The sequence below is a fragment of the Lotus japonicus genome, chromosome 1 (assembly GCF_012489685.1).
Source record: "Lotus japonicus ecotype B-129 chromosome 1, LjGifu_v1.2".
Lineage (NCBI taxonomy): Eukaryota > Viridiplantae > Streptophyta > Magnoliopsida > Fabales > Fabaceae > Lotus > Lotus japonicus.
In genome coordinates, this window is record NC_080041.1 from 78,596,204 (window position 1) to 78,612,896 (window position 16,693).

Sequence of the window (16,693 nt, forward strand, 5' to 3'; positions counted from 1 at the left end):
TATTCCCAGGTATATACATTTTGAACCAAACATATATTGTAATTATACCCAGGAATATTGGAAAAGATTCCCGAGAATTGATTTTGTGAACCAAACAGATTTTTTAAAGATGCCTAGGAATAGCATTCCCATCATAATTTTCCCGGGAACAACATTCTCGGGTATCCTTTTCCAATCCGTGAAACAAACGCTCCCTAAAGGTTTTTTTTTTTTGAAACTGAGGACTAAAGGTTACTAAGAACTATTTAATACTTCATGTAATTATGTAAATATAAGGGATGGGGGGATAATATAATTATTTAGGCTTAATTCCAGTTTGGGCCCCGGATGTTTCAAGAATGGGCGATCCGCACCCCCCGTGTCTAAAAGTTGCGGTCAAGCTCCCCTTTGTAACAAAACTGTGCTAACGAAGCCCTTCCGTTAGCTTCCGTCTGTTGACCAAACGGAAATGGCTTACGTGTATTTTTAATTTCTTTAAACCTTTTTTTTTTCAAAAACATTCCCTCTAAATTGACCAAACCCGATTTCCCCCAAATTTTTCCCAAATTGAACCCTATATTCCCAATTGAACCCTAAATTCACCATTAGAACAAAGAGAAAGTGTGCGCCTTCAATCCCTCAAGTTCCTGGGTTTCTATCTCTGAATCGAACGGTTGCAGACCAAGATTCGCGCATGGCAAGGAGAGGGAGAGGTCGTGGACGGCGTGGATCGGCTGGAGCAAGGAATCCGAGGCAAACCCCTTCGTTGTCGAACAGTGAACCTCCGCATGTGGTCCACACTGCTGGCCATTCGAGGTACTTTTTCCCTTCCTCTCTGTCGTTTCATGTATATTTTATGGTTCAGGGTGTTTAATTTATTGCAATTTATTGTGGTTGTTGGAATCTAGGTTGGCAACTATACATATTTGGCATGGGGGAAAGTTTGTGACTCACCCTACATATGACTATATTGATGGGGTATGTGAAAGTGTTGAGAAGTGTGATGTTGATACCATAAACTCAATTGAGTTGGTAAAATTAGCCAAAGGTCTAGGTTACAGGTCCTTCAAAGTGTTTGAGAGGATATATGTATGCCTAGCTGCATGCAAAAGAGCATTTGCCACCACATGTAGACTTCTCATTGGTTTAGATGGGTGCTTCCTCAAAGGAGTTTATGGGGGGCAACTCTTGACTGCTGTTGGAAAGGATGGTAATAATCAGATGTATCCTATAGCATATGCAGTTGTAGAGGCTGAAACAAAAGATTTTTGGGAGTGGTTTGTGGACTTGTTATTGGCAGATTTAGACAGTATAGAGAGCAAGAGATGGTGCTTTATATCTGACCAGCAGAAGGTATATATTACTGCATTTTAATTACAATCTTACATGTTGTTGAGCTGTTGTTTTAATTTTAAGACTAATTTTAATTACATTCTTACTTGTTGGTACTTGAATGTCTTGAATTACAGGGGCTTGTTCCTACACTGGCAGCAATGGATGAGAATGTTGATCACAGATTCTGTGTTAAACATCTCTATGGAAATTGGAGGAAGAAATACCCTGGACAGGAAATGAAAGGAGTACTTTGGTCTGCTGCAAGAGCAAATACTATGTCACATTGGGAGAAGACAATGGATAAGTTGAAAGAATTGAATGAGGAGGCTTGGAATGACATGAAGCAGATAGTTATCAAACAATGGAGCAGAGCTGGCTATAACACATACCCAAAATGTGACTTGCAAGTTAATAACATGTGCGAGACCTTCAACAGAGCAATCCTAGAGTATAGGGATAAACCTATAATCAACATGCTTGAAGGATTGAAGTTCTATCTTACCAATAGGATTGTGAAGCAAAGGGATATGGTTATTAGGTACCAGGGTGATCTATGTCCAACCATTCAAAAGAAATTAGAGGTGTCTAAGAGAGACGCTGCTGCATGGCTTCCTTTATCTGCTGGAGACCCTAGGAATTCACTGTTTGAAGTAACTAATGGGACTTGGAAGTATGATGTGAACTTGGATGCTAAATCTTGTGCATGCAGAAGGTGGGACCTAACTGGTATCCCTTCTGCCATGTTGTATCTTGCATATGGTACAACAACACCAGGCCTGAGGATTTTGTCGACCCTTATTACTGGTAATTGTGTTAATGTTGTATCTTGTATTACTGAAATTGTATGTTGCATATGTTGTATCTTGTAGGCAGCATATCTTGTATTACTGATATCATCTCATTTATGTGTTTAGGAAAAGTATCTTTTTGAGGACATATGAAAATATCATACTACCATCAAATGGTCCTGACTTGTGGCCTAATCCTGGGAATAATGTATTGCCAATCATCCCACTAGCAATGAGGAGGGCTCCTGGAAGAACAAAGAAAAAAAGGGTAAGGGTTGCTGATGAGCCAAAAGATCCACATAAGCTGCAAAGGTTTCAATCAACTGTCTTCTGTGGCAACTGTAGAAGGGCAGGCCACAACATCAGATCATGCAAGGCAAAAACAGCTGCTGATATTGTTATTCCACCATGAGGGAATAAGGTAATGATTTGCAACAACTAACTTATTAATTTGTTTTAAATTTGTTTTCCTTTTCAACTTTTTTTATTTCAGCTTTGGTTATTTCATGTTTGGAACTAACATAAACAGAAAAAGAAGACAAAAGGGGCAAGTGGCAGTGGAACAATTGAGGGAGCAACTGAGGGAGCAACAACTCAGCAACCACCCCTAAACCCAACTAATGGAGCATCTCAGCAACAACCCCAGGGAGCATCTCAACAACCACCTCAAGGAGCACAATTCAATGTTGGTGTCTTGACTCGAGAAGTTCCATCACAGGGAGGAAGCTCAAGAAATGAAGTGGGAACTACATCAAGGCCCAGAAAGAGGTCAAGAGCATCATTGAGTGTTGTGGGAACTTAAGACAGCCTCACTTGAAGAAGGCTGCAGCATTATGTGTTTTGATTAAGTGGGAACTAGTTAGGCATATTTTGATGTTTTGATCCCTTTAATTATGATGTTTTGTGAACCTTAGTTATGATGTTGTGGGAACCTTAATTATGTAATTTGTTATGTTCCTAACTTACCTTTGAAGGCTATGAACCTAAATTATGTATTTTGTGGTGTTTTAATTAAGCATGATACCTTTGGAGCTTCAAATGTTGTGTTAATTAAGGATGATTTGGTTTATGTGGACTTGATTTGGTTTCTGTGAACATGATTTGGTTTCTGTGTTAATTAAGGATGATGTGGTTTCCTTGTTTTGTAACATGCACCAGGATAGATAGCAAGCCATAGCAAAATTAAGGTAATATAGCAACATAGCAACATAGACTTTAGACTAAATTGTGAGAATTCTCATTGCATTAGAACATCAAGTAGAAATTAGGCTACCAATTACATTCCATCATAAACAAGTAGGCTTAATTCCTAACCAGTACATGAAATGAGCCCTGTTTCCTAAGGTAAATTTTCAGCAACAGCATTACAATCACAAGCAGAAAAACTGCACTAAGCCCCCACCCAATGACATAACACCTAGTCAAATAGATCTCCTTCTTCTTATGCACTTCAAGCTTGCGGATTAGCCCAGAAATAACCTTCCTATCACGTACATTGCCTTCCCCATCGTACCAATGAAAATATGAGCACAACCTCCTCCCATAAACCTGAAAAGGAAACCCAGAAATATTACAAACATTGTCAGTGATATTTTCCAAACTAAGATGAAAAGGAACCCAGTTTCGATTGTCCAAACTTACATGATATTTTCCACATCCATAGAATCGCCGGCCAGCATTTTCACCCACCCAACATGTAACCAGTTTTGACTCAGCCCCACAATCGCAAACCCTTGTCGTTCCTCGAACAGACCCATGGGTCATGGAGCTTCCACTTGACATTTGGCTTCCTCTTTCCATCTATCGCAGCAACGACTTCCTGGGGGAATTGGTTCTTCAAGCTACTGCTATCGTCTTCTCCCTCGCACCGGTTCTTCAACCTACTGCTATCTTCTTCTCCCTTTCTTTTCTCTTCAACAATGGTGAAATTAGGGTTCAAGTTGGGTTCAATTTGGGGGGATCGGGTCTTATGAATTGGGGGGGGGGGGGGTGATTTTCATGAAAAAATAATTGTTTAAAGAAAATATAATTACACGTGGCCGCCACGTCAATTAATGAAGTCATTTCTGTTTGTTCAACAGACGGAAGCTAACGGAAGGGCTTCGTTAGCACAGTTTTGTTACAAAGGGGAGCTTGACCGCAACTTTTAGACACGGGGGGTGCGGATCGCCCATTCTTGAAACATCAGGGGCCAAAACTGGAATTAAGCCAATTATTTATTAATTCACTCGTATACATTAATTAAAACAATGAATTATTTAATTTATCTATCCATAATAAAAAAATGTGTAATTTTGGAAGAATGCCAAACAAAAAAATATTTTCCAAAGACGAAAAACAGTGTATTTTGCAGGGACGAAAAAACTTATTTAAACCTAAAGTATTCTAAAAAACTTAACCACTTATTGATGACGTTCTTATACTAAAAGATAAGTTCAAATAAACCTCCAATTTCCTTTTTTTTCCCTTCTGACCCTTTACTTCTCCAATTCATGTAGTTTTTTTTTAGAAAAGAGAATAATATATTGAAATAAAAAGCTTTCAAGAGAACAACCCTCTTAAGGCAAGGGAAAGAAAAAAAGAGAGAGTAGCAAACATGTTTGAATAAGCTAATAATCAATAAATGGGAATTCTTTTGGAAGGGCTGAAGCCAAAACTCACTGTTTGGTGAGAAAAAACTATTTAAACCGAGTCAAATAATAAAAATATAAGGTATAAAAGGAAATAGTTGAATTTCACTCAAAAATGTACAAACAAAACTTGTCACGCAAGTTTCTATAGTACAACACTAACGAATTCACTGCCCTAAACACATCTTAATGTACGCAAGCGATTTTGTTTATACTCCCAAATTACAGCAAATAATAGCCGAGATTTTGGAACATAGCTAGTAACTGAAACTTAGTTAAGATGAAATGTTACAGAAATGCAACACAGATTACATATCAAATAAATTAACACAAGGATAAATTAGTTAAAAATAAGAGTGGAAGAAAAATATTACATGATAAGGTTAGTCTATCACCAAAACCAAAAGGCAAAAATATTTGATAATAAATAAAACTAGAGAGGGCATTCTAATGGACAAAACAAGGAAAAGTAATAAGCTGTGTGACCATCCTAGTCTACCATGAAGGTCCTAGTAAAACTTACAGGAGGCAATGTCAAGCTTCTTTAAACAAAAAGCTAACAGCTAATTTATATCAGAACTCAGAAGGGGGAGAAAAAACAAATTAATCCCCATCGAATTCTACAGCATTGCGTATCTAGTGTAAAATTCTCGCACGCGGTTGAGAGAAAACCAAATCAATTAGTTTTCTTCTCTTCTTCCGTAGCTGCATCTGTCTCAGCAGAAACCACAGCCTGATCATCCTCACCTCCAAAACCAAATTCATTTACACGCTTCTTGTCCACTGGATAAATCCACCTCTGGTATACGTATATGAGAAAAATAAGATCTGCAAGGAAGAAAAGAAGAAAAGATTAATTCACTTAAACAATAAATCACAATTGGAATACTTATTCCATAAATGAGTGCATTCAAAATGGTAAAATAAAGGAACAAATGACTAATTCAGTGGTGATTGTCCTTCAACGAAGTGATAGTGATGAAGATTCATGAATGCCAATGCCAGGCTCAGTCAGAAAATAGTGCAACAAGGTATAAAATGCCATGACATCTATTCTATCAATTTGGCAGCAACTTCCCTACTAAGTGGAACTATCAGATTCAAAATTCATTGAGTGAAAAGGTAACTATACTATAGGTGCCTGTCTTTTAGGAAATCCTTCACAATCTCAGAAAATTTAACCTTCACTTTGCTACAACAGCACCTGAAGTTCAAATGCCAAGTTTCAGAGCTTTCAGGTGAGCTGGGATTTAATTTCTCATAATATAGTAAGTGTAAGGAAGAGAGCAATGAGTTGCTACTATGCAAACATTCAAATGCCAATGGCTTTGTAGCCGCACGTAGCTTTCTGGGAAGAATACTTGATCCCGAGTTCTATCTACAGTTATTCTACTCACAGTTAACCCACCCTCCCTCCTCCCCTCACCATCATGGCTTAGCACCTCCTTAGTTAAAAGGAGAAGAATAAGAAGAAATAACATTTCATGCATCACAAGAATATTGATCTTAAAGTGAGACTATCTTAATTATCTGAAGCAGTTGCACAATAGCATGTGGACATACTGTCAAAAAAAAAAAATAGCATGTGGACATGATCCCAATCTTACCATCACGGAAGACAGAAAGTCGATGTAATGTTGGCATTTTAATGACAAAGGCAAAAAGATCATCAATAATGGTGTTGAGGAACTTGTAAGTCATCTGCCTCCAAGGTAGATGAGCAACAGATTTGAGCTTGTAGTTGATGAACAATTGAGGGCACATCATAATAAAGCCTGCGATAGTTTTCCAGTAAAGAGTACAAACATTACAAAGTTAACCAAGCTAGAATAGTCAGGGTCACAAATGATAGTGTCACCCCAAAAACAAAGATAGCAGCTTAACCAAATTAGAAGAGTGCTTACCAAACATGTATACACAGCTTGTAAGTGAAGACAGAATCCAAGAATACCAGCTCCTGTGACGCTCATACATTAGTGAGTAAGCAGCGAAGCCAGCAGCAAGGAGAAATAGAACATAGGTTAAATATTTCATTGCAATATCATCATATTCCTTTGTCTTATTCCCCGCGTATGACTCTCGATCTCGGAACCTCAACATAGGTATCCTCCCTGTCCTATCAATCTGAGAAAAAATATAAAACTTGCAGATTAAAAATCAAATTAAAAAATTAAACATAATTGATATTAGGCAGAGCTAGAAAGTAACTTCAGCATGTGTAACCCCACTTCTTACAAACAAGGTAATAAAATAGTAGGTAAAAACCAAAGGTCCCAGCAAAAGTACTCTTCACACAGAATTACAATTACAGTATTGGTAAACATGAAAGGTGTCAGCAAGATGTCCTATACACATAGAGAAAATGATATAAAGAGGTAAGAGCTTTCAATGTCAGTAACAGCAATCATTGTCTCAGCCTCTCAGAGACTATTGCTACTTCTTATATCAAAATTCAAAATGAGGATAGAAGATAGAAGATCTCAAGCAATACCTCTATGTGCATGGCTTTTCCAATTTTCCAGAATTCAATAACCAAACCAATTCCAGAGCTTGCAAGAATCATCCAAGAGGTGTCATTGTCAAGAAGATAAAGGAAGATAATAAGCTGACAGATGAAGCTGACAACAACAGTCTTTGCAGAGAGTCCTTCCATAGATTTATTTTTGTTCCAAAATTGGATGTCTGGGTAGAAAGAAAATAATTGGATCATAAGTATGCCTCTAACCAAATTGACTTTCTTGTTGGAGTCACTTCCCTAAACATTGTTATGCAAAACAACTTACCATTCTTGAAAGCCAAAAAGTCAAAAACTGAATGAAGAAGAGAAACAACCATGGTAATTCCCAGGAGGTAAGGATTTCCTTCCAAGAATACCCTCTGATACAATCATCAAAATCAATTGTCAGACAACTAAGAAAATAATGCACTCATAATATACATTACATAAATAAGCAGTGCTTTAATAGTTCAAATTCTAAGTTGCTAAGAGACAAATTCAATAAAGAGCATTGTAAGGTAAAGATCTGGCAGGGCAGTATAAAATGTACCAAAAGATAGGCATACCTTCAACAGAAGATTACTTTAAGAATATAAAACACTTATGCACACACACCTAATCTGCTGTCATTTATAAAATAATTTCATTGGAAACCTTCCGAAAATATTTTACTGGAGTGTCTGGGAAGGTTATTTGAGCTTAGAAATGGCTTTTATGATAGGCAGGTTAAAAATCTATGGATCATCTAACTAGCAGTCAAAAGCACAGTAAATCAGAGGGATGCCTAAATGGATTTTTATAAAAGTACCAGACAATATCTTTAGTAAAATGTCTTCCAACACCAAATACAGCTATTTTTTCATCAAGTTTCTCAGAAAAAGTGATCTTCAATGTACACAGAAGTACTTAAGCAAAAAACAGAAGACAAAGTATAGCACTTTAGAACTAGATAACAAGGCCTCACAGCACAAGCAACATTTAACTGAGTATCCAAATATCTTAGTTCATGCATGTTCCATCACACAAGGTCAGTGTGCTATACTTGGTGGAATTGTGATTACTTTTTAAATAACAGACCTTAAGTTCATCAGCCTCGCCTTCAAGCATGCTTCCATAACTACGGTGAATCTGGAAAGACTGGTCAATTTGCAGGAATAATTGCCACTTCGTCATACTAATGGGACCAACTTCCAGATTAAGTGTTAACTCGGTTACTGTCTCATTCAAAGCTATCAACTTATCCCTGAGTAACCAGAACTCATTGAAATAAATAGTTGGATAGTAATTCCCAGTGATAGGATCAATGTTCATGTCTGGGCACCCGAAATTGAGGAAACTCAGTATTATGAATAGCTAACTTGCATGAATATATCAGTGAATCAGTGTCAATATATTGAAAGGTCAAAAAATGGAATTTAAATTCAAATAATAAGAGAAAAATGTAAATATAAAAAAAATATTGCCGAATTGACACAAACAAGGAATGTGTAAGGGCTAGACAAGTTCTCCATTATTCTATATTAATAATGCATAATATGACCATATTCTTTTAATGCAAGGCACTAAGTAACGGCAATGAGTAGGAGTGTAGGATAATAAAAAGGAAATGACAAAGTAAACAATGTAAATGAAAAGGATACATGGAGCAATGTTTGGTGGTATGCCTGTTTTTGGGTACCTGCAAACAGAAATGTATAAAATAACAATAAGCAGAGTAGAAAGAATGTCCATCAATTAACTGGCTCAACTACAGAAAAGTTTCGAAGTAAGATTTTAAAGGTTTTATTGACTACCAGAAAGGGAGGAAGTTATCGGCTTAATTTGAGAAACAGTGTAAGACAGCAAACAAGTGTTGGATCCAAAGGTTTACATTGTATAAACTAGTTTCCCAGACAGATAACGACATTTACAGCGAGACGGGTAGTAGTGGTAGCTTCCAAAAACCTTTCGAAATAACTTTGATTTCCCTTTAAAAAAATTATTTAAAATATAAATTTAATCTTTTTATATAACATAATAAATTGAAATTTTAATTTTACCCCCAAAAATTTCCGTCTTAGTTCTACCTCCAACTAGCATGCTTGCTACTACATGATACAACATATTCATCTGTCTTAACATTATTTACAATTGCTTGCTAAGCCAATATTGTAATTGCAAATGCCGGAAAGTATGTGAGCTTGAAAGAATAATACAGGATCGAAAGAGCTATACCTTTTAGTTTTAGGTTCATTCATACAAATTAGTAATAGGATACTTGTTGATGATGGGATTATGGGAATCATACCAGTAAGCAACAAACTGTGATAACTTTGCAAAAAGTTACAATAAAATAGTAACAGTGGTCAGCACATTTCAATTGCTGTCGCTACAGCAGCAGAAAAAGGCTGTGTTTCAGATCTAATATTCCACAGACATGACCTTCAACTGACATTAAATGATTTCTAAACAGCAATTATTATAGTGCAAAATAGACACCACACAAAAAGAAGGAGAATTAGCGTGAAGGGTATCACAAAGTGCCAATCAAACTGCTATTATTTAGGTGGAATTCATGGTTAACCAACTGAATCTTCAACAGTCCCACAATAAATTCTGAAGTTCTAGTCTTACAGCCTGATACACCCCAAAAATAAAGGGAAAGGACAAGTAAAATTGAACTTTCGTTCTTAGTAAGGTGGCTAAATATTTCATTATTTCGGCCATCCCTCCTCTAGTACTGGCTCATCCAAAACTAAAGATCAAAACAATTCCAATTAAAAATGGCCAATTTATCTGACAGTTTGTTCATCTCCTGTGTGATTCTTTCTTATGGAATAAAAATCATCAGTCATTGAACTTAAATGGAATTTATGACTAGGGAAAAACCAGAACATATAGAAAAAAATCACCGACAAATTCAATGAGTTTCAAGAAACATACTGAGTGAAGTCAGCTACTAAGTTTATTGTTATATTTGGTTTCCAATATGAAATCCACTCCTCTGGACCATCGTCCTTAGAATCATCTTCAGCATTGTCAACCACCTAACACAACCAAAAGAGATCAATACTGAGATTACCATGAAATCAGTGACATATCATGAAGGTGAGATTGAGCACTAACAACAACAAATAATGATACAGTTACAGAAAATAAAATCTACACATTGGTGTGAGTAGTTCCATGTGCATGTACTGAGTCAAATCATAAGGACTGTATCATTATGTGAGCAAATAACAAACCTTGGTTGTCGCTTGATCCTCAACAGAATCTGCTGAACCTGCCAACAGACTCTTCTTTTTATTCGCTTTGCTCTTGGGAAAGTACACAACCACAGCTGAAACCAATAAAAAGGAAAAATCTCATAAACCACTTTCTTAAAGTTAAAGAATATATAGTGACCAAAGTATTAAATAGAAGAAAAAAAACCCATACGATGTGTCCTTCCAAATGCTGCCTGAGGCTGGTATTCTGGATCACTTGGGTCAGGAGAAAATCCAGAATGTGCGAAGTAAACATGAGCGAATAGACTTCCATTATGTTTCAAAGACTGCAAATAGAAAATGTAACCATAAAGTCCAACATGGTGTCATTCGCAACTGCTTAAAACTTCATTCAATGAACAATGTAAATAACTCAAGCATAGCTAGCTAGCAATAGCATTTTGAGGCAGTCATACCTCGGTAGGAGGATACTTCAAAGTAAGAGTCCTGGTACTCTCAGGTCCCCAAACTGCATACGGAATATTGGTCTCATGCCATACAAGGGCACTTTCACTACCAAAGTCATTGAACTTCTCATGCTCCGAAACATAAAGCCACATATCCTGAAGAAAAAGGGCATCCAAAAAGAATTTGATTGAGTACAAAAACAACAAGCAACACAAACATGGAAATTCCATTATCACAATTTGCTCGCACCAACAACAGAACACAAGCTACTAGCAGTAGTAAGCTATGCAAAAAACAGTCTATTTAACATTCAGTTACACAATCCCCTCTTCGAAGTTCAAACAACTCTATGCAATGGTGTTTCTTACACAGAAAGAAACCTAATATCTCCTTCTAATTTGTGAATTGTGATTGTGAACAAAACTATGATCATAAATATTCAAACAAGGGAACAAGGAAATTTCATTTCACTCAATCATAAATTAAATTGTAACCTAAAAGCATAATTCGATATCTGAATGAATCAGTTAACAGTGGAAGCATGTGAGAGAGAGCGTACCAGAGGCTGTGATTTGGGGAAGAGGTTGGAGATTTGGACGGAAGGATCGACAGGCTTCTTAGGAGAGAAGAATTTGGAAGCGAAGTACCAGAAAACGACCATGCGGATGATTCCGGTGAGGCCAAACCCTCCTCCTCCTCCTCCTGCTTGTTGTCTTCCTTGCGGTGCAGGTGCACCGCCTTCAACTACTGGTGCAGCAGGCGGCGCCATCGGTGGCGGAGTGAGAGAGAGAAAGAGAGCGATGGGATCGAAGATGATTGGTATGGAATGAAGGACAGGTGATGATTTTATAGGGAAAGGTGAACGGGTTGTTGCGGTGGTGGCCACGCAATGTTCTCCACTCACTCGAACTGAAACTGAAACTGAAACTGAGATCGGTTCTTAAACGGCAGCCAGGCAAGGCAGAGGATCTCAATTCTTAACCCTCAAGAATATCACTTTGCTTCCTATAATAATATTATAAAAACAATTAAGCATGTGATAGGATCGATACAAGCTGTCAAAAAAAAAAAGGATCGATACAATATGATAAACTGGGAATATGATGTAACTGATTGGAATAAGATCAAGTAAAAAATAAATATCTCATCCTATTATTATTTGAAAATTTTAGGATATAATAGAATAAAAGTAATCACTTTATTGTTTTTGGTTACAAAAGTAATCACTTATTTATTTGAATAATAGAAGAAACAAAATAAATGCTAATAACTTTTTATTATTCATATATTAGTCTTATTTCAAATTGTGAGATAAATTTACTTGCTATGGTGGGTATTATACTTTAAAATCTAATATTCTGTGCTATAAAATCTTTATCTCAGTTTTATTTTTGTTTGTAAAGCTCATACTATGTTAAAATGTAATAGCCGAGCCTAGAGATAGCTTTGGCCATCCCACCAAACATATGAAGGGAATCAGAAGCTAGGCTAAAATATGAGCAACATTAACATTAGTTGTATGAACTATATTAAAAACTAGAAAATTTGTAGCCAATCTTTTTAAAATGTCTAATGAACATGAAGTAGTGTTTATAGCATTGACGATAAAAATATCAGATTCGAGAATGACACTATCCAACTCAATTTCAAGTCGGCATTTCAAACACTAACGTAGAACCATAGCTTCTGCAATAAGAAAATTGTCTTTGTCGTCCTTGATGAGTAACGGTCACGTTAACCTAAAGTTTGGAAATCACCAATATATCTATAATATATTTAAACATTTAAAAAGGTAATTTTAAATTTAATAAAAATTTAAGTGAAATTTTAATTGATGTATAAAATTTTGAATATTGACACTGAATAAAAAAAATTAATGAAAGATGACATAGAGCGCACTCGTCAAATGGGTGCCCTTTCCAACATTCGAAGAAAGAAAACTCAGTTTGTTCCCCACTGTGCCACCGGTGGTCGCTGTCCCGGCGAAGAAACCGTCGTAAGCGGCGGCGGATCACATCATATGGTCGAAGAATACAAAACTCAGGCTCATGCGTAGCCAGAATCTTCCCTTGAACCCATTAAACCAGCTTGGAACAACACACTGAAACAACTCATCACTGGGACCTTTTCATTTAGCACACATACTGTTTGTGAAAATGCCGAGGAGCATTCAGCATGTTCTTCTTTTTTCACACACAGAGTAGTCCAACATTGAAGTCCCATTTGTAGTTTCAAGTGTGTGGGCATGCTTCAGCGTGATATCAAGACATGGGGTTCCATCATCAGGAGCTTATGTATAGATGCCAGGCACGGCGAAGCGTTGTCTCTCTTCCATCATTGCTTAAAGGGAAATGCAGCTTTTAAACCAGATCACCTTGTCATTGCTGCCACTCTCAAGTCTTGTTCTGCGCTTTTGGCTGCAAACTTGGGCAGAACTCTGCATAGTTATGTTGTTAAACAGGGCCATGTTTCTTGCCAGGTTACCAATAAAGCATTGCTTAACATGTATGCCAAATGCGGCATGCTTGGTGATTGTCAACGGCTGTTTGATCAGCTCGGCCACTGTGATCCTGTAGTTTGGAATATTGTTCTGTCTGGGTTTTCGGGGTCCAATAACCGTGATGCGGATGTGATGAGGGTGTTTAGGGAAATGCATTCCAGTGGGGTGGTCATGCCCAGTTCTATTAGTGTGGCTACTATTCTTCCTGTTTGTGCTCGTTCGGGGAATATGAATGCTGGAAAGAGTGTGCACTCTTATGTGATCAAATCTGGTTTTGAAGGGGATACCCTTGCTGGAAATGCTCTTTTGTCGATGTATGCAAAGTGTGGGCTGGTGTCTCGGGATGCATATGCTGTCTTTGATGACATTATTGACAAAGATGTTGTTTCGTGGAATGCGATGATCGCAGGCCTTGCTGAGAATGGTTTGTTAGAAGATGCATTTTCATTGTTCAGCTTGATGGTGAAAGGATCTACACGACCAAATTATGCAACTATTGCAAATATTCTGCCTGTTTGTGCCTCATTTGATGAGAACGTTGCCTACAATTTCGGAAGGCAAATCCACTCTTGTGTGTTGCAGTGGCCTGAATTGTCAGCTAATGTTTCTGTTTGTAATGCTTTGGTTAGCTTCTACTTAAAACTTGGACGGGTGAAAGAAGCAGAGTCTTTGTTTTGGGGAATGGATGCAAGGGATTCGATCTCTTGGAATGCTATTATAGCGGGATACACATCAAATGGTAAATGGTTAAAGGCATTGCATCTGTTTGGTAATTTAGTATCTCTAGAGACTCTATTGCCTGATTCTGTGACCGTGATCAGTATACTTCCAGCTTGCGCACAATTGGAAAACTTGCAGGCAGGAAAACAAATCCATGCATATGTCATCAGAAATTCTTTCCTTTTTGAAGATTCTTCTGTTGGAAATGCTTTAGTTAGTTTCTATGCAAAATGTGGCTATATAGAGGAAGCTTATCAAACATTTTCTATGATATTCCGTAAAGATTTGATTTCATGGAATTCAATTTTGGATGCCTTTGGAGAGAAAATGCATCTGTCAAGTTTTCTCAGCTTGTTACATTTGATGCTTAGGCTGGGAATTAGACCTGACTCAGTTACAATATTGACCATAATTCGTTTTTGTGCTTCTCTTATGAGAATAGAAAAGGTTAAAGAAATACACAACTATTCAATTAAGGCTGGATATTTATTAAGTGATACTGCACCAAGAATTGGGAATGCAATACTTGATGCATATTCCAAATGTGGCAATATGGAGTATGCAAACAAAATGTTTCAGAGTCTATCAGAAAAAAGGAATCTGGTCACATGCAATTCATTGATATCAGGCTATGTGGGTCTAGGATCACATCATGATGCAAATATGGTATTTAGTGGAATGTCAGAGGCAGACCTTACCACGTGGAATCTTATGGTTCGTGTATACGCTGAAAATGAATGTCCTGAGCAAGCTCTCAGATTGTTCAGTGAGTTACAAGCTCAAGGGATGAAGCCTGATGCTATGACTATCATGAGCCTCCTTCCTGTATGCACACAAATGGCATCAGTCCACTTGCTAAGCCAGTGTCATGGGTATATTATTCGGTCTTGTTTCGAGGATCTTCATCTGAAAGGAGCCCTCTTAGATGCATATGCCAAATGTGGTATCATAGCTTCTGCATATAAGACATTTCAATCAAGTGCTGAGAAGGATCTGGTTATGTTCACTGCTATGATTGGTGGGTATGCTATGCATGGAATGAGTGAAGAAGCACTCAAGACTTTTTCTCATATGCTCAAATCAGGAATCAAGCCAGATCATGTTATCTTCACTTCTGTATTATCTGCTTGCAGTCACGCTGGCCGCGTAGACGAAGGACTGCAGATATTTTATTCAATAGAGAAAATCCATGGTATGAAACCAACAATGGAACAGTATGCTTGCGTGGTGGATCTCCTAGCTCGAGGTGGCCGCATTAATGAAGCATATTCTCTTGTGACCCGGATGCCAATGGAAGCTAATGCAAATATTTGGGGGGCATTGCTTGGTGCCTGCAAAACCCATCATGAAGTAGAATTGGGACGCGTTGTAGCAGACCAACTCTTCAAACTCGAAGCTAATGATATTGGAAACTACATTGTATTGTCAAATTTGTACGCAGCAGATGCTAGATGGGATGGGGTAATGGAGGTGAGGAAGATGATGAGGAACAAAGATTTGAAAAAACCAGCCGGATGCAGCTGGATTGAAGTTGAGAAGACAAATAACATTTTTGTGGCTGGAGACTGTTCTCACCCACAAAGAAGCATTATTTACAGGACACTGTACACATTGGATCAACAAGTTAAAGAACCTATGGAGTTTTAACTTCATATTGGATAAGCATTTGGGTATCCATGGTGAATCGCAAGAGAAATCATGCAGACGCACTTGTTGATCCAACCCAAGATTTTTGTCACTTTAAGTAGGAAGAGGAATACTTGTATAGATTATGCCTTTATAAATTGAGTTCACAACAATTTTTTTTTTGAACGTAAATTGAGTTGACAACATTAATCAAATATAAATAGATTAATTATGATGTGGTGCAAAAATTTATATGATTATCTATCTATCTATCTATCTATAAACTATATAAAGGGAGAGTTTTTGCAGCTTTGAGGGCAAATTTGGAAATCAATAACTCATTGCACTACACTGAAAATTTTGCCATGGGTATTTGAGTAAAAATGAAATTTAATTTTAACAGATTGAATCACAGCCGTCTGTTCCTTTCAATCTCGCTGCGGTTTCATTCCTCTTTGCATTCCATACGCATTTCTCTTTGCATTCCATACGTTTTGTTGTTTCATTCCTCTTTGCATATAAATGTGGCTCTGGAAAGCCTACCTTCTGGTGAGAACGATGAGGCCGCTCAGATTAGGTCGCTCTTCGGTTAAAACCCCCATTTGTTGTTCCTCACGCCGCGGTCACAGAGGTGGGGGATGGGATCGAGACCTCTTCATCTCCTCCCTGTCGCCACCCCAACAGCAGCTTCGGATCGAGACCTCTTCTCCCTCAACATGGTTTTCATTAGTTTCTTATTTCATCACCAAAGGATTTATGAGGTGTTTTTGCGGTTCAGACATTTTAACTTTGAAATTGTTTTTCGGTGATTGCTTAGTGTTAATTCTTATTTGGTTTTCATTTTGCAGTTATCATCAGAGTCATCTTCTGCACAGCCATCACAGATTCTAGCTCCAATTTTAATGCCCACCTGCTTTATTCAGTTGGTACGACAACAAGAAAGTTAAGGTAAAGAGCATGTAATA

General features: G+C 37.5%; 3 protein-coding genes across 3 annotated transcripts; 1 reads left to right on the forward strand and 2 right to left on the reverse strand.

The window, feature by feature from the left end:
* Positions 1 to 3,404: 3,404 nt before the first annotated feature.
* Positions 3,405 to 4,029, reverse strand: LOC130732078 (uncharacterized). Its single transcript, XM_057584201.1, has 2 exons — positions 3,744 to 4,029; positions 3,405 to 3,650 (listed from the first exon to the last, which is right to left on the reverse strand). The coding sequence occupies exons 1-2, from the start codon at positions 3,900 to 3,902 to the stop codon at positions 3,405 to 3,407; spliced, it is 405 nt and encodes a 134-aa protein (XP_057440184.1). The 5' UTR covers positions 3,903 to 4,029.
* A 1,016-nt stretch (positions 4,030 to 5,045) lies between these two features.
* Positions 5,046 to 11,956, reverse strand: LOC130715633 (uncharacterized). The gene is made up of 12 exons (XM_057565753.1): positions 11,442 to 11,956; positions 10,891 to 11,037; positions 10,647 to 10,761; positions 10,454 to 10,548; positions 10,152 to 10,255; positions 8,870 to 8,907; positions 8,307 to 8,542; positions 7,516 to 7,609; positions 7,224 to 7,414; positions 6,637 to 6,856; positions 6,340 to 6,507; positions 5,046 to 5,560 (listed from the first exon to the last, which is right to left on the reverse strand). The coding sequence occupies exons 1-12, from the start codon at positions 11,649 to 11,651 to the stop codon at positions 5,409 to 5,411; spliced, it is 1,770 nt and encodes a 589-aa protein (XP_057421736.1). The 5' UTR covers positions 11,652 to 11,956; the 3' UTR covers positions 5,046 to 5,408.
* Positions 11,957 to 12,780: 824 nt separating this feature from the next.
* LOC130715643 (putative pentatricopeptide repeat-containing protein At5g08490) lies at positions 12,781 to 15,966 on the forward strand. Its single transcript, XM_057565763.1, has one exon. The coding sequence runs from the start codon at positions 13,128 to 13,130 to the stop codon at positions 15,747 to 15,749; it is 2,622 nt and encodes an 873-aa protein (XP_057421746.1). The 5' UTR covers positions 12,781 to 13,127; the 3' UTR covers positions 15,750 to 15,966.
* Positions 15,967 to 16,693: the final 727 nt, after the last annotated feature.